Raw genomic sequence first — 18,675 nt, forward strand, 5'->3', positions numbered from 1 at the left:
GGGGTAGTTATTTATATCATTATTTTTCTTTAACTATGGCTTATTGTCTGACAAGGGCATTAAAAAAAGGCACACAACTTTCAAAATTCCACAAAAAAGAAGTCAAGGTGCACATGAAGACATCAGCCTGTGAAAGCCAACTGAAAACGCGACTGTACTTCCGAGTTGCATGTGTGTCTTAAATTTATCAAAAGTACTAGGAATAAAACTGAATGCAGTCTCACATGCTACTTAACTCACACTATTAACACACCACATTTCACATTAATATATATTTACAGCTAATTGTAACAAGAAATAACTTTTACAAGTGACCTACGCAGAAAAGTCTAGTTAAGTGCATTCAGAAGTTACCTCTAAATTGTCTACCAAAAATTCTGAACTAAACATTTTACAAACAGAAACCAGTATTATAGTCCAGCATCTTCCTTGCATTGATATGTACACATATGTAAATAATCTCTCCCAGGGAGGTATCAGGCCAAGTTTCTATGTCAAGCACAAAGCATACAGAGACCAACCTGGGTCTTCTGTGCAAATGTGGGAGAAAGGATTGTAGGTTTGATGTGGCAAGTATCAAACCAGCAGCCCTGCTGAATTAAAGCTCCCATTTACTGACAGAAAAACATGTGCAGAATTAATAGTTGTCACAAAATTCTCTCCCTCACCATTACAGGACATAATTTATTTTATATAAGGTAAAAAGCTTTTATATATGCAAAGCAATTGACATGCTCTAAGTTCATGTTACCCTACTCTGCAGTCATTTTTCTGTGCTGTATCCTTAATTTAAGACATTCTCTATTATCAAAATTAAAGAGAGTGCCAAATCACAAACAATATGATGGAGGTCCACTGCAAGCCTCTGACAATTATTCCATTTAATGGTTCTGGAGTTAAATTTAATTTCTCTTCTCTGCCAACAGGGCTGAATTTGAATGGGTAACTCACAAATGTAAAATTTTTGCATCCCATAAGCCATTTAGCCTTGTCCCTTTTCATTAACATTATTATGATACCAAGTCCAGTTTAACTAATAGTTTGCATTTGTCAGAAGGAGGGGGGGGGAGGGGGAAGAAAAAAGAAAAAGAAAAAAGAGACAAGACTGGACCTACAAAAGAAAGCTTCCTGGGTATCTGACAAAAATCAAAACTATCTGCTGTGCAACAACAGCGAGCATGCGCCAGTCCCTACAAGCCAACCCTGAGTGTCATGATTAGCATTACCTGTGATTTACAATTTCTACCGTTCCATATTGTTCTAACCACAGTTTACCAATAATTACATTATGTACACAACAGGTTGGATTCGTCCATGTGTAAGCTTCATTATGTCTGTAAAGAAAACAGAGAAATAAATTATTTTCTTGAGTTTGAGATGGAATGTAAGCCTGTTTTCAATTCTGTTCATGGTAGGGCAAAGTATTTAGCTCTCCTATGAACAGCCAGAAGTTAACTTCAAAACCAAAAAGAAACAGACTTTTCTTTATAAGTCAACAATGTGTTCTATCTAAACATTAGTGTGAGTTAATAAAGTGGTATCTCCTTTATTTTTCTTGCTTCCCACAGAGTTGAAATAGTAAGTTTTACAGTTGCTGTGCTTTTGATTACAAATTCCAGCCCAACATAAACAGCAGTCCAGGAATTCATCTTTTACATTTGCACTTTTAAAGTTATATGTGATAAAACATAGTATTGCAGGAGAACTGGACTGACAAACTAACATCTAGGAGTGTCTTTTATTTGGCTACTGCAGCAGCACCGCATACCTCTTCTTAAAGCTCCTTCTTGTAAACATCTATCATAATCTAGAGAGTAACTTTTTGTGATAAAAAAAGCACTGAACATAAATATTTACATTTTCTAGCAGAGATTAGTCACTACCAGTTTGGACAAAGATTTGATATGAAGACACTCCTCCCCAGGGACCAGTCAGAATAACCCTCTTAAACAAATTTCCATTTTACAAACACTGAGTGGTAAAAGGCTTTTGAACCTGAAGAGAGTTGACATGAGTCAGCAAACTGCGTAACTGGCTTCCACAAATATGCCACAAGTTTCCACACTGGTATATGAAGCCTGCTCTCGTGTCACTGAAGTCAACGTTGGGCGTGTGTATGGTTTGGGATTTTTTTGAGTTGGTTGGCTAACACCACTGGGACACAACAGCACTATATGTTCATGAACATGGTATTTAACAATCCAGTTTATTACTCAACTCCATCTTTTCCCCAAAGATTTACTAAGAAGGAAAAGTCCTAGAATTGAAGAATTTTCCATTTAGCTTCATTTTGGTTTTAATGTATTGTGAAATTGATGAATTAACAGATTCTAAACACCTTACGAAGACTTTATTGTAAAAGTGGTCAAAATGTTAAACAGGATTCCTATTATCAGTAGCTCAGCAGAGTCAAAGCCATCTACTCTCACTCATCTTTCCATGCTGGTAAAAGAAATGCTGAAGTTACCCGGTTGGCAATCAGTCCATCTTAGGAAAGATGGCAAACTATTTTAATATTAAAAAAAAAACAACTAGAAACAAGCTGCATCCCCCTTCACAACAAATGCCTTGTACTTCTACTTCCAGTAAGTATGGAAAGCACACTCCTATTTAATATTTCCAACTGGCCTGTTATTTTCCAGTACAGAAAAAAAACAGATCATTGAAATCTGACCATATTCCATAGCAACTTGTCTTCAAGCATACTTTAGAACAATGACTACTCTTCAAGTGGGGAAAAAAAAAATCTCACCAGCACGCCCTAAATTCATCCCACCAGCCTTAGCACACATTTTTATTCATGAACTACTTGATACCAAAAGCTGTATAGCATAAAACAAAAGACAGTCATGGCCAGTGCTGATTAATTAAAGTGTTTTCTAACGCATGTTTTGAAAACAGGGCCATGGTAATCAGAGATGCAATACTTAACACTGACTTGCAATTTTGCTTCCTGAACAGTTACTTGTTCACTCTGGCCCTGAGCAGTTCTCAGGCTACTCAAACCGACAGAACAGTATGAATCACAACACTGGGAGTCTCAAAATTTGATTTCAACTTCTGCTGCCAGCTTGATGCAATTATTAAAAATAAATGCTTTCATCATTTATATTCCAGTTTAAGTCTGCGCCCTGTAATTTGATTAGGTAGAACAAGAATTTTAATAAGTCTTCTAAATAAAGGCTCCCTCTCAAGCAAACTTTTTTTGTCATGTCTGTGTTCTACACTAACATTCATAGTTCTACATTCAGAAGAAATCTCCTCTATTTCCATCACCATTTATATCCAAGTTCATACTTTTATAAGCTTTGGAAGATTAGATGCCAGCAACTCAAAAATTAAACTATACTTTCAAAAGAAACTACGGGAAAAGTCAATGCTTGGATACGGCAGGCAAGTTGACTCTATCAAAGCCAAATGTCTAGAAGATTCCTAAGGCAACATTTCAAAACAACCTCATTTAAGCCTGAGGAAAGCTTTTATAAAAGCACCTTTAAGTGTTCAATTGCAGAATACTTTTTCTGCAACTATTATCTAGTGCATCTTTATGTCCTGCTTGGGAAAGCTCAAGACTCTGCATCACCAGGGCACAAACCAGCTTACGGAAAGTCATGTAATTTATGAGACATATGCAATTAGCCACAAGTCGGGGAGTAATCTGTAGAGGCATTCTTGGTTTTAATAGCAAAGTGATCATACACAGGCAGTGTTAAAGAGGTGACAACGCAGTCCTAACAAGTTTCTCATGTGCCTTTATCACATAGAACAGCTATTCTGAAGATGCAGTTCTTTCCACAAAACCATATGCACACAATCAAAACCAACAATAACACTGAAAAGCAAGATTAGCTTGAATAGCCGGTAATAGAATTTTATATCTCTATTTAATTTTAACATGCCTTCACAGAATTAGCTTTCAGAAGCATTCAATTTTTAAGAAATGCCGATTTTTATAGTAGAAAAACTGGGTCAAAGTGCTACAGCTATGATTTAATGTGAAAAAAAAAAAAAAGAGTCCTGAAAGTAAGCAGTTCAAATTAACTTGTAAAAAAACTCTTACAACCTCTTCAGCAAGTTTTTTTAGTAATCACCTACAAAGAGCCAACAGAATTATTATCACCTATCTTTTTATTCAAGTAAATATTAAGGAGATCAACATAAAAAAGGTATTTACTTCTCATACTTACTTCAGAAGCTCCAAAGTAATTGTTCCCCGAGGCTCCGCTTCTATACTCTTTCCCCAGAATTTTAGTTTGGGATAGATTGATCCATGAAAAATAAAGTCCTTATTGAGGCCTTCAGAATAAAATGCACTAATAGGTGGGTGGTGGCTGACTTGCTCAGATATAAACCTAAATCCTAAATCCTCCCTAGCAACAACAAAAGAGAGCATTACACAGTAAATATTTCTTTTAATGTTAAAAGAGAAGAGTTACTCAATACTTTAAAAAATTTCGAAGCGTTTTTCAGTTAAGCTGAAAGTGAGACTTTTCCCTTCCTAGTCCCATGACACATTTACAATTAATGAAATGAAAGAATCTGTACTCTGAACACTTCCTCTTCATACCCAAAATCAACCCACATTCAAACACCTAAATGACTTTCTACCCAAAAAGGCACCTGAAGAAGTTTAACTGAAATAACTCATGAAAACAGTGAAACTCTTTGGGTAGCAGGAGAAGGTCTGACTGAAAATTCTTTTATCCAACTGCTGACATATCACCCACTTAAGCAAGCTGGAAGTTCTAACAGACGAACCCTTCTATCAGACATGACCAGCAAAACACTATCTAAATTAATTAAATGTCAGGAAATGTCTTTGGGGAAGACCATAGACCAATTTTTCTCTGAATAATTTGAAGAATACTCTGCCTAAACCTAGAAATAAAATTCTAGCTTTTATAACAACTTCTCAAAGATTTTGAGATAGTTTGGGGAAAAGAACTTTAGCTATATTCACAAATACATTTTAATAATTTTTATTTATTTCACTGAATAAAAAACCAAACTAGTGCAAGAGTCTGCTAACTCAAGAACACAGACAGCCCCAGCTCCCAGTTTAAAGTAATTATTACCTGGTTAATTCATAGGTTTCTCCTAACAGCGGGTTAAATGGTTTGCCAGTTCTCTCCCACTGAGAAGCTACAGCAGAAACTGCAAAAGCAGCTACAGCCTAGAAGCAAATTAAGAACACATTGTCATGAGAATAGTATATTAGAACTCTTAAGTTTAACATATTATATTCATTGCCTATTACAGTATTTCATTTCTTCCAAAAAGAAAGTGCTATATATTGCTTAAGGCCAAAACATTTGTATGACATAGGATAAGTGATACAGAAGTGGGGAAACAGAAGCAGTTAATCTCATTTCCAAAAGGAATTATTTTCCATAGTAAGTTTTGACAGGTTACACTCTGCCCCATACTTCTACACCCACCTCTAAGAGAAGAGCCTGTTTTTTTTAAATCTACTCTTCCTTTATTTTGACTGTCCCCCACACTCAGCTCATTGGGAACAGTCTTGCTTTTCCAGGCAAGCATCACTTTAACCCAGATGAGATTTCTTGAATCATACCAGCAGGTACACATGACACTTAGAAGCTCCTCCAGGCTGCTAAGTAGATCTATGTATTACACAAACACAGAATACAAGATATATTCCAGTTTCACTTAACTAAAGACAGAGCTCTGAGCAATACCAGTATAACCTAATGTACACAGGCCTGGTTTCACCATATTCGGTTCCTTGTTGCAAGACCAGCCATGTACCATATCCTACTCCCAACAACAAACAGCTCTGGGGAAGAAAATAGTAGTGAAGCTTGTCTCTGTCACAGGAATTTTTCACCCAGTAACTTAAAAATCACGGAACCACTCAACGAATCAATTTATGACGACTTAAAGCCAAGATTGCGTCTTCACAACACATAAAACCACAAAATGAGACACAGTTAAAGCAGCCCTTAAAAGGGTTCAGGTCCTTGGGCATCATCAATTGTGGCACTCTCCTGCACTAGACTTTTGGTTCAAGCCCTGTACACAGCATCAGGTGTGAAAGTATCACAAATATCTGATACAGCCACCACAAAACAAGAAACTTTTCTAGACAAATACGAGCATTCTTGTAATAGCTCCAGAGAAAGAGATACATTCAAGCGATAAATTGTCTTAAAATTAAATACTCTGGGAGAAAAAAAAACTTCTGAACTAACCAGAAAGTGGTAGCTGTTACTTACCTGCATTCTTTCCAGGGGGTCTGCATGACTACAAGCCTTATTAATGAGGTATATATGTTCCATGTATTCTGTTATTCGTTGGAGGAAACTCAATGGCTCATTGAAGACAATAGGCATCGTAATCTTAGACAGCTCCTAGGTAACAAAAGGATAAATTAACTTAATGTCGTGTCTAAGAAATTAACAACTGACAACAACAAGAATTTTGAAAATAAGTAGCGGGTTAGTTTATTTATAGCATTCTCCAAAAGACATCTGGCAAGCCTACAGTAGACCTCTAACTGCTACAGCTTGAAAGGGGCTAGAAGCCCAGTAGAACCCTACTAGCAATCAGAAAGAATGAACAACTTCAAAAATTAATCCAGCTAACCTAGTAAATTCAGGAAAAATGTTACCTTCTATTCTGTGGTCTACATAAACCAGAAGAGGTTAAAATTTCCATAGATAGCAACAATAATGTGCCAACCAGCTCATTACTGATATTTAAGTACCACGCATTCCTTTGAAATCCTCACACACTATTTGCATAAAATCTAACTATTTTACTGCAGTAACCACAAATTATTTTTTGAAAGGTACAGTTATATAAAGAATAGTATTTGAATTGCTCTAACAAATTTTACTGGCTTTATTTAAGCAACCTGTTATTTGCGTCAGGATGTTTTCTCATTTCAAATGTGGATACAAGACAGACACGAAGCTCACACAGAGATTTCCAGTTCCCCATGTCTTTTATTATATCCAAGCAAATCTGGCTCTTTAATCACAAAGTTGCACTCATGAGTGAGCAATAAAACATCATTTCAGTGCTTAAAATATAGCGAAAAGGATAATGCCACCAGATTAAGTTGATGCAGTATTTTCCTCACATTGCCACAGGCAGTAAAGTAAAGAAAATAATGTTACCCCTAACTGACTTAAATTGATTTGGTCCAAGCAAAGCATTCTAGCAGATAGGCCACTCATCCTAACAAAAGGAGTTTTGACAGCACAGGTGTATCTCTTATATGACAGAAGTTAAGCCAGCAGAAGGGCTCACGGACTTGTCTGTTGGGTTCACAAAGGACTGTACTGGCAGACCTAGACTAGATAGGAATGTAATTGCTTAATGCTTCTAAAAAGTGACTGTGGCAGGAAGGCCCTCCAGTGCAGAACATAATTTTCATTCCTAATAAAAGTGAAATAATCAAACATGTGACTGAATTCTTAAAGGATTAAAAGGGAACAGCAGTGATGGCCAGTAACTATGCAAGCATCAGTGTCCTTTAACAACACAGAGCAATGTAAAGGTCTGTGTCCCTGCATCCAAGAGTAAATCTTGTGACCAAATTATATCATACCATTAATACCTGAAGCCTACAGTGGGCTTCCTGAGAAGTTTCCTGTCCCTTCAGTCAGATAAAAGCTTTTTTTTTTTTTTTTTTTTGGCATAAGCTGCTTAAATTATGGAGGGGGGAGAGGAGTGCACAAACACAACAAAAAATCCCCAACCAAAACCATCACACCAAAATAAAGCCCTAAATCACATTTTGCTAAGTAAAGAATAAAAAAAAGCAGAGAAGAAAGCATTGTGTTAATCAAATATATTGTATTTGCATATATTTTTAATGGCCTTCATCTTTCTTATAGGACAGCCTTAGAAACACCAATCCACATGCTTCAACAGCTAAAGAAGGTAAGGAAATAGCACCATTCATAAGGAACATTGAGATTTAGAGCTGCAATTTAAGGTGATGTTCCCTACAGAAAAACGTACCAGGTATTATTTTGTGTCTTAAGGTTTAAGCAATAAAACCAACTAGCTAAAGTTAGGAGACCGAACATCGGCATGTTTCACCCAAGCTAACTTACCAGTCCAATGCATTTTTTTAATATGCTCCACACACTAAAATCACTTCTAGAAAACATTGGGGCAGGTAATGATGTCCTGTAATTGGAAGAAAACAACTGTCATTATCAGCCCCTTAAACAACCAGACACTTTCACTCATAGGTACTGAAGTAATTTATGAAGGAAGCAAAGAATTAACTTAAGAGTTGACACAGATGCGGACAAGTAAAATGCCTTTTCAGTTCCAGAGAATTAACCTTTGCCAATGAGACAGTAACACCCTAAAAATAATGAGCCAGCACATACCCACTTCTCATTTACTACGTAGTACTATGTGTTTACCTGTGTCTCTTAATTCCATTTTCTTGAATCTCTGTCTCTCCGTTATGCTTTCCAGTCCTATTGCTTTGGTGTGGATCGAGATCAAGCATTTCTGCAACCTTGTGATTTGCTTCTGAAAAGTCTCCTGATGAATTGTCAGAATCAAAGCCTGTATAAAAACCGTAAGGCAACAGTTTTCTTAGGAACCTTATTATGCCACAGAGTGCCACTCACACTGTGTAACTCTCACAGCACCAGTTATTTTAAAGGATATGAGTGAAAACCCATTATTAAGTGACCTAATTTCCAAGAGTATTTAGAGCCAAGTATTGCATTAGAATCAAGCATGCTCAACTAATTTTTCACACTGCTGAATATAAAACCAATTTAGAACCTTACAAGTTCTTCAGTAGCTCCTAAATCAGATTAGCTGTATTGTCTCTTCTTCAGAGCTGCAGTGTGATTACTGTAATTTTCTTCAGTTATGTAGCTTTCCTCAAAGACCTTAAAAAAATAATTTATCCTACTTATACTGCTAACAGGCAAGGAGCTGGGGCAAGTAGAAAAGGGATATTTTACAATCCAGTTGCAATCATCCAAACTACCAGAGCAACAGAAATGAAGGATATCCAACTTCTTTTTTGCCATCCATGTATACAAACCATATAACACTTCCCTAATGGTTACAGCAAGAACATGTGGACACCAAGATGAACTGAATCATTCCCTGAGCTCTACAAGAGACCCAAAGCATGACCTATTATAGGTGGCTCCATTCCCTATAACCCAATTCCATCCACTTGGGTAGATAACTATGGAAACCCAGTTGTAACTAAATGCCAGCACCCCTGGTAACAACATGCTTTGAACAGCTTTAACCATAAAAAAAAAAGTTAAACCAACAGGAGTCTACAGGAAGATAAGCTTTTGTAATCAGGCAGCCCCAAGTACTAGTAGGACTAAACCAACAACCCAAGGTTTTAGTTGACTTTTTAAGTCACGCTACCTCCCCTCCACACACTTAGAGTAACAACAATTTATTTCTGCATTTGCCTTTCAATAAGAAAATTTTAAAAGCATTTTATGCATATAGACACACACACACTTGGTCACTATCAAAAGCAACAGGCATCTTGTCAATGCTGCTACACAGACTGACTGCAGAAATGAAACAATTGTTAACAAATAAGGATCAGCTGCAGCATCAACACAGATCACCCTAAACCGATGCATTAATACAACCCCCCCCTTCACAACTGTCATGGTGTCACAACAGCAAGCACTGCTGATCGTTCAGTGCAATAAAGGAACATTTTTGTTGAAAATAATTCAAAAGAGCATCAAGTCCTTTCTGAGTGACACAATGGTCAATTCTTCATCAAGAACCACAAGACTACTTCAGTCTTCCAGTTTAAGAATCAGAACCCAAAAGCAACATGAAAACATGCATATTTGCTGGTGTACAATTCTTGCCACAGTTGTAAGGAATCCACTAACATAATTTTGCTATTCCTTTCATTCCAGCTATCACAATCTGGGCAACCACTTCCCTATGTGCTGACAGTCACCATCACACTCAGCTACAGCCCAAAGTCCAGTTGTGGACACAGAAAGATTCCAAAGTATTACAAAAGCATGTAAGTACTCTAATGGAGTAAAGAAATCAGTTTTGACAAAGACTATTTCAATTTTAAATAAAGTGTTGCGATCCTCTGTCATTAACTTTTTAAAAATAAAGAGTATCACCAGTAGTACTTCAACTTTTCTTTTTGTTAACTTCTCCAACAGTGTGCTTTTACTTTATTAGAGCAATACATGCAAAGCATACACTCAAATAAAAAGCTACATTTTTTTCAGGGATACAGACCATGACAACATTCAAGACTGCACAAGAAGCACCACTGATATGATCTTATTTGGTAAACAGCAGGTGTAATGGGTGACATCATGTATTAAACCATCTCCTACATTTTGATGTCACAAGGATGTAATTATACAGCAATAACCACACCTTAGCAGACTTAGGACTTAATTGGAAAGTATGATAGTCATATATGTATTTTCAGGTCATTAAAATGAAGACTACCCTGAATGACCTGTCTTATAAAAACAAAACACACAAAAAAACCCAAAACACACAAAAAACCAAAACGCATGCCTATCTTCAGTCAAGCCACAACAAAATATTTACAATTTTAAAATGGCATTTCTAACCACATACTAGCTTTTTTCAGAACCTGTTATAGTAGAAGGAAACTGAAAAGGCAAGCACTGTAGGATGCAGCAAAATAACTTTTATTAGTTTGACTAAGTTAGACAAAAAACAGACGAGCTTTCTGGTACATGTGCCCTCACTCAGAAAGCTGATCAAGCGCACACAACGTAAGGAACAGCATCACATTTAACAGGCACTTCAATGACACAAGCACACCTAAATGTAAAAGTAAAGCTTCATAACAGGAATAGTCAACGGGCTTATAGGAGTAACAGTCATGAAAAATGTTACTGGAATTACAGTCTCTACATTGTACTTGAAACCTTGCAAATTCTATCACATGTTCATTGTTTTTATCCACACTAGTCTTTCTGTTTCTCTATGATTCAGAATTGTTTTGCCCTGTTTCTGTATAGCACAACAGGAACTTAGATTCAGGTATATATGTCATTTATGGAAAACAATATATGTCATTGGCAAGTAAATAAATGCCAATTCAAACAAGCGTCTTGCATACAAACAACAAAAATTAAATCCCTACTCCAGAATAATAAGATATATCGGAAGTGTAAAGTCTGCTTCCTTAGAGTGCACCTCCACCTAATTACTAAAAAAAACCCCAAACCCCAAACCACCAAGTACAAAACCAAAAAACCCCCACCCACTAGAGTACACAGATAATCACTGTACTTTCAACCTTAAGTATCAGCTGGCTTGTCCACTACAAGCCCATTGAGAAATTTGAGAAACAACTTTTAAAACTAAGTTCTAAGTATTACAGTTCTGTAAAGAATGATCCAGAAAATGTTTTTCACAGAGGAAGTACCGATCTGGAATAAAAACAGTTTACTGAAATGATTTGTTGTAGTTTTAATAAGTTAAAAAAAAGCCTTTCTCCAGCTGCCATTAAAACTTTGAATTTGCAAAACTGAGCAGTTATGTTTTACTTACAGGGCAGTTTTTATAGTGAAAAGCCACTGGGAGAGAGGATAAAAATGGGGATTTAAAAGGGGGATAGGAGACCACACACAAAAATAAAACATCAAAAATCAGCTTAATCAGAAGTCCCAGTTTATGTCTGTTAAGGGTGAAAAAAAAGCTTTTAAAGAGTCTTAAATTTTCAAAGTCAAACACTTAAGTTGGGTGCCGACATTAATCTATTTAAAGAGCTTAAAGAAAAGTGACTTGCCAGTGACTCTAGTTTTCTTAGCCTTCTTCTTCCACATCCTGCAAACGAAACAAACCCGCTCAGACTACGCTATTAACATCAACCTACGAGGCAGCAGAGGCGCACGCTGCTCTTTGAGTCATGTACCAAGGCACAAGGCCACCCCTTTCGTACAATCAGCAACTTCCTTAAATACTAATTAAGCCTCCTCAGTCAAGACAGAAAGGGAATAAAAATAGCATAGTACTGAGAACCTTCAGACCTAAAAAGGGCATAATGAACAGGGATAAATACGCTGGAAGTGTAGATAGCAAGTGAAGCAAGAGGTATTTTTCTTCTTTGCCAGAAATTACCGTTCTCCACTTTTCAGAACAAGGCTATCGTCACAACACGCAGCTGTACCGCACTGCTCCGACGGGAGGCAGGCTGGCCTTCCACCAGCTCTGCCATACTGAAAAAGGATGGCAGAATCCGCTGGTTCACTTTGATCCAGGCATTATGAAAACATATAAATTTGGCAGCAGATACCTCACTTCTTCCTCCCCAAGTGAAAGCAACACTTTACAGTGAACAACAGCCAAACCATCAGAAGCACAAGAGCAAGAGCCTCACAAATACACTAGGCTGGATTAACCTCATGGGCACTGAACAATTTCCATGGAACTGCAGGTTAAAAATTTAAAAGGCAAAACTAAACCATTCCTGTTTGTCAAAAATAAATTACCCTGGTAACTAGCCAAGCATTTCCCTATTTGGTGGCAATCCTTTCACAAAACACAGTGGTAAACAGATATCTGACAGAATTAATGAAGGATACAGTTCTGACAGAGCAGAACCTGATGGCACACAGTCTTTAACAAACCTGTGATCGGATTAATAAATCCAAGGTGACACAGGCTAGAGGCAAGTGATCGAAGTTATATGCTCCTCATCTCACATAAAATTTCAAAGAATCTGAAATTCATCAAAGGATAGATCACTTTACTTGATCCAATCTACTCCTGTATTTGAGGAAAAACAGATGCTGTGCTGTTGAGAATTAACTGAGACCACAGGTAACATTCCCAAGAGATTCCCAAGGGGAGTACTCATTCATGAAGTAAGGATGTCAGGTGTCCAGCTAATCACCAATACCAATAACCTCTGAATGCAAAGAAACTTCTCTCCATGGAAACTCTTTTCTGGTCACTAACTGGATTCATCACCTATGTAACACAGTCCATCCTGTACACTCACAAGTATAATCATCGTCCCGTCAGGGTCAAAGCATCTGCCAGGAAGATGATTCCCAGCCACACAGCACGCAATTCCATCACATGAGCATGTCTTTTGGATACCATGGGGAGTGTGTCAGGAGCAGGAAACTTCTCAGCCAAAGAGATTAAACCCACCACAACAAAAAACAGGGGTCTCCTTAGGGTAGATTCACGTTCTAGAAATGGATGTCATCAATTAACAACTACAGAAAAGCTGCAGCTTCTTCAAGGAGTGAGCTCATAGTATCTTAAAGGAGGCAGCATACTACTTGTGTTGCTGCTGAGACTGCTGCCAAATTCTGAAGTGTAACTTCCCACAGAGTTCACATGCTCCACTAAGCCTGGTTTGCTACTTACAGGACACAAACCACAGTTGCCAATTACTACAATCAGTGAAGTTGTGGGAACACGTTGGAGCTCCCTCTGGGGAAACCAGGGCCCACGACTCTGGGGGAACATGAAGAATATGGTGTACACACTGTTTTCATCTCAACATGGAGTTAAGACAAGGCTGAAAATGTGATTATTCCCAGAACCCATGTCCCAATCCTAGATTTAGAGCATAACAAGCACACGTCTAGAAGTGGCTTCTGCCCATCTACTGATCTGACCTAAAAGGAGAGTATCCTTGAAATTAACAGACTGACGAGTCTGCCAAGGGCATTTCATTTTTTTATGAAAATTTGGAACCCCAAATCGTGACATTTTCACCGTGGAACCTGAAAGCTCACTTTGGCTCAGAAAGGCCCTCAATTCTAAACTTGATCTCCTAGAGTGTACAGGGTCTACACCTACCATGCCCAGACCATCTGAAAACTAAGAGATAAGCAGGCACGATCAGCACCCATTAGAACCTAAAAAAATACAGCAAACCACTGTCTGAAGGATGCACAGTCCATGGTGCTAACAGAAGCAGAGTTGCTGCAGGCACCAGCAGTTGATGAACATGAATGCAGAAAGACCTATTTACAGTTTTCTTAGCATCACATTTATGTATGACTTGGACAAGACACAGCTACAAAGAACTTGGTCTAGACTTCACTAAGTTTGTGCAAGTAATCCATCAAATTGTTGGCATCTTCTAAAGCATCTAGCTGGAGAAACCTGTCTGTAAAGAGAGTCCTTAGGGAGAAAGAATCCTAAACAAACTGTTCTAAACTTAGCACTCCTCTTAAATCAAGTACCTGTGGGGCATGCTCCAGGGCAACATATATAAGGGAAAAAAGTTCAGCCTCCTTTAGTTCCTGGAGTGGCTCCTGCAGACCAAAAGCTTTCCATCAGAGGGCTGTGCTGAGAGCCTATAAAGACACCAGCTCTTCTTTTGCTTAGAAACTTCTCTCCTGCCATCATACTCTTCCCTGTGGAAGAATAAGATTAGGACAGGACAAGGAGTGCTCACACAACTGACGCACAACATCCCACTTCTGAGCAGAGCCAGCCAAGACTGCAAGGTACAAGAACACCTCATGCACAACAGCTCAGCAGTCATTACCACCTTGAGCATTTGCAGGGAGAATCAACCTTCTGAGGTTGAGGGAAGGGGAAAAAGAAGAGGAAAGAGGACAAAACCAGAGTGTTCAAACACAGATGACTCAAACACCGAGGACTGTGTATTTCCACAGCAAGGCAAAGGAATCCATTGACATCAAAGCTGTACAACACAGATGTCATACTTAAAGGCATGTTTCTGTTCACCTTTTTAAGTGGGAAAAAGTATCTAGTTAATTTGTGGCCACAGTCCTAAGCTCTTGGAACTGAAAAGTTTACTAAAGACATACAGGAACAATCCGTTGTTGTGTTTTCAACGTTTTTATGGTACAACAAATTGATTTTACAGCTGAATTTGGAGAACTACCCCCTATCACTCCTAGCTAGCAAGAATGTAACCCACATTTCCTTCTCTTCAATGTGACATAATTGTGACAAGTCCTATACAGCCTGCTGTTAGTCACATTGCTTCACCCAACCCCTTCTGTTCACTCCTCATATGAGTTTCCAACCAACCATGTCTAAGTCTACCTTACCCACTTGTATCTACTATGCTACTTCCATTCCTTCAGCTTTCACGCTTCCCATTATTCTCTTTTCATTCTCACGACTCTACATTAAGCACTCTACACTCACTATTGCCAGCATTTCTCATTTCACCTCTATTACAGGATTTCTGAGGACATATGTAAGTGGAAGACTTTAAAATTGTTTGAGATCTTTGAAAGGATTTCTTTTTTTTTAATTAATATACTTCAAGCATTTTATTTCACCATGAAAACCATGTAAGGCTCTTATAAATAACCATTCACCCTTATTAGTTCAAAGAAAAGTACTATTTAATACACTGCTCAAGTGTGAAGTGATTAACATTTGCTTTTCTAGAAACAACACTGGATTGCAAAGCCTTTTGGCTCCCTACCTTGAAAGCATACTTTTACAGTAATTTGTTTCTGCTAGAAAAACATTTTCTACTTCAATTCTTCAGGATAAGTTTTCCATTAAAATAAATTAGTAAAATGACAATAAAATAACCTATGGAACATATTTCACCTTTCAAAGGGTCTTAAAAGCATTATTTCTCAAGCTGCTAATAAATTACCTGCTTTCTACAGAAAATGAAAGCAAGACTTGGCCACTAAAGGATCATTATAGTGATAAAATCATAGCCAGCATTAAGCTTTAACACAAAAACCCTCATTTCCAAGTCTGAACCTGAGTTATTATTCTCCCTTTCTTCTTTTCAGAAGATAGCACTGGAAGTTTTACCAACAGAAGTTTACTTTTTATTTATTTATTAACAGCAATAAATTACTAGCCCCTCACCACTCACACAATGCAGTTTATAGCTTCTTTTTTTTCCTTGGCACTATGCCCATCACTCACCCGTAACGGCATCATAAAACTCTTCTTCACTATTCATCCTTCAGTGTGAAGTCTCTGTACAGCCAATCCAGCTTCCTCTAATGCATTGTTGAACTTGATTTAGAGATTAATTATGTGTGCTGTCGAAGTCTTCTTTTGCAAATACCCAGCTGCTTTAGATGATCTATTTGACAAGACAAGGAAACAAAATTAGCAACTTCCACATTTCTTTTTGTGTACAAACATGCATACTTGACAAATACTAATTTTCCTATTTCTTCCCATGGAAAAAGATGGATTTTTTTTTCATTCATAAGTAAACAGCTTTCTTTGATCTCAAAGTCATTCTGAAGATGAATGCTACCTATCAGAAGAACAGCTGATGTGCTATGCCACACTTTTCTCTATATAAATACATCATATAGATTACTGTAAAATGTATCTGATTTTACTGCAAGTTAAATTTCAGGCAAGTACAGCTAGAAAAAGCAGAAAAGTGAAGGAAGAAAAAGACAGCTGGCAAAACAAAAATTCTCCTCTTCAGCAAGAAGATAAGCCTTAACGCATCCTTAACCAAGAAAGCTGGGAACAAGAGAACCTCAGAATCTTACTGTTGCATAAAAATCTTGGGCTTCACCTAGTGACCGTTGGAGAAGTTTTGTCAGGCTACTGCTATGAACTCTGGAAGCGACAACTGGAGATTTTTCCCTCTAGAGGGAGAATGTAAAGAAAAAACTTTTTTCTCAGTAAAACCAAGCACACTGCAAATAACTTACAGATTTATGAAGCATTCCAGCTCTACTTTATGGATAGACTAAATTAGATTTTTTCCAGATGGTTGGCAATGGTGTAACATAAACATTTTTACTTCACCCAGTTTTAGTCTAAGGAGAATAATGAGAAAATTTAGTTTCCACTCTTAAAAATGTTTGTCAGGTACCAATGATGAACCAAGTACACAATGATAAATGACAGCATGGCAATGCCGTCAATATCGCCTCCAAGACAACCTCAATCTGTCAGTCTCGATTTTTTATGATCCTTGATGATACCGCTGCCTTTGTGACAGTAGTTTTTCCAGAGTAATTATAACTTGCACAATTCCATTCCAATTAAGACAAACAAAGCCAGAAGCGCACTCTAGCCCTTGCAGAAGAGCTTGCCATGTATGAAGCCAATTCCTTCTTCCTCTCTGCAAGAAATCAAACTGCACAACTCCTCCTGTGTTTCAAGTCTTTTTACCTCACTGCCCAGAGCAAAAGCTATTTGGATGTCTCACACACACATGGTCCTTCCAATTCTCCATTCAGAAGAAGGAGCTAAAATAGCCTATTTCGGAACTCATCAAGGTGAATGCTACATTCATTAACTTAGAAGTATTAAGTCTATCATGACCAGGTATTTCAGTTTGTCACTTTTCCCTTAGGAACGCCCCATTTCCTCGCCACGATGGGATTTTACATCAATCTCTGCATCACAGCGATCATCTGAGCTTCCACAAAATCCTCAGTAATTTCTTATTTACAAGTTCTCACCTCCACAAGGAGAAAACTTTGTAAGCTGCTTGACTGTTGCCACAGTGCTGTTGCAATTGCTCTCAGCTGATAAGTTTCCTTCCCTTTTTCTTGTGCCATTCTCCTGTCAGTGACCTTTAAACCTTCTTCAACTTTCCTGCTCATCAGAAAAAAAGTTTCTGACTCACTTTTGTCAAAGTGCTGCATTCTCCTAGGCAAGGATGCAACAGCTCAAAACATCAGTAAGTCAGATACACAAAGACTTCCAGTGTAAGGCTACCAGCAACTGCTCTGCTTGTGGAAGGGAAAGGAGCAGCAGCTTCATTACCAAAAGATACAGGCAGCTCAGGCCACTAGCAACCATGCTGCCTCAGAATCAAAGACAGGGAGAAATCCTCTTAACTAACAATTGGTTCAAGAGTACCAGCTAGCTCAGACTTCTGGGTGAACTAAACAACAGCACTGAAAACATTGCTCTAAACTGTATTGTAAGCAGAAGTCAGCGTACCTATCCCTCTCTGTTAGCTTGCCTAGCGGAAGCCTGTCCTTGACTAAAAAAAAATACTAGAAAATCACTTGTTCATACCAAAGCTGCTGTCAGTCAGTTTCTCCAAACTTTCCAGCCCCACCAGCATTATAACTGGAACTATCTCTTCCAAGGCTTCCATGTCATATCTTTTTGGAAAATCTGTCCTTGAGGATACAACTGTGTAAACTTTTCAACAGGGGCAGAAAGAAGGAATCCAAAGAAAATTACTGCAACAGAAAACAGGAAATCGACACCTCTGGACAACTGTTCACTCCAGAAGCCACTATCACCAGGCTGGAATGACTCCACTAGTTTCCAAAATAGTAAGTTACATTAGAGGGCTTCTCTAACCCTCCAAGGCACATTTAAGGTTTCAATTGTCTGAAAGTACTGCACCCTTCTATCAAAACAGCAGACATTGTTTCTACAATGTATATACACAAGGTACAGCCCTCTCACGACCAGCACAATTCCCTCATTTTTTCCATGTTTTCTTGCATCCTCCCTTCACATGTTTTCTCTCTATTTTTTTGCCCTTGCATCCTACTGTTGCATACAGCTCATGTGGTGGGATTCTGTTCTGAAACAGCCTTACATCTATCTGCAACACAGAAAAAGGAGGAAAAAAAAAAGAGCTAGTTCAAAACCCACTCCCATCTACTGCAAATGCAAAGAGCACACTTTCTCAGGGTCCCTGTCCAAGCACAGCCACGTCACATAGGAGCCTGCAAGTTCCAGAGATGTTTCAGAACA

The 18,675-nt window shown here is 38.0% G+C and overlaps 1 protein-coding gene across 3 annotated transcripts in view; it reads right to left on the reverse strand.

The window, feature by feature from the left end:
• Window positions 1–18,675, reverse strand: part of OSBPL2 (oxysterol binding protein like 2) — a 39,217-nt gene that overhangs the window by 8,583 nt on the left and 11,959 nt on the right. For all 3 annotated transcript variants that reach the window (XM_037403061.1, XM_037403064.1, XM_037403063.1), the window contains 7 exons: window positions 15,901–16,063; window positions 8,409–8,556; window positions 8,088–8,163; window positions 6,237–6,371; window positions 5,076–5,173; window positions 4,188–4,370; window positions 1,227–1,334 (listed from right to left, as the gene is read on the reverse strand). In XM_037403061.1, the coding sequence (XP_037258958.1) occupies window positions 1,227–1,334; window positions 4,188–4,370; window positions 5,076–5,173; window positions 6,237–6,371; window positions 8,088–8,163; window positions 8,409–8,556; window positions 15,901–15,937 (785 nt within the window). In that variant the 5' untranslated portion in view covers window positions 15,938–16,063. The remainder of the gene's footprint in view (window positions 1–1,226; window positions 1,335–4,187; window positions 4,371–5,075; window positions 5,174–6,236; window positions 6,372–8,087; window positions 8,164–8,408; window positions 8,557–15,900; window positions 16,064–18,675) is intronic.

The sequence above is a fragment of the Falco rusticolus genome, chromosome 10, assembly GCF_015220075.1.
Source record: "Falco rusticolus isolate bFalRus1 chromosome 10, bFalRus1.pri, whole genome shotgun sequence".
Classification (NCBI taxonomy): domain Eukaryota; kingdom Metazoa; phylum Chordata; class Aves; order Falconiformes; family Falconidae; genus Falco; species Falco rusticolus.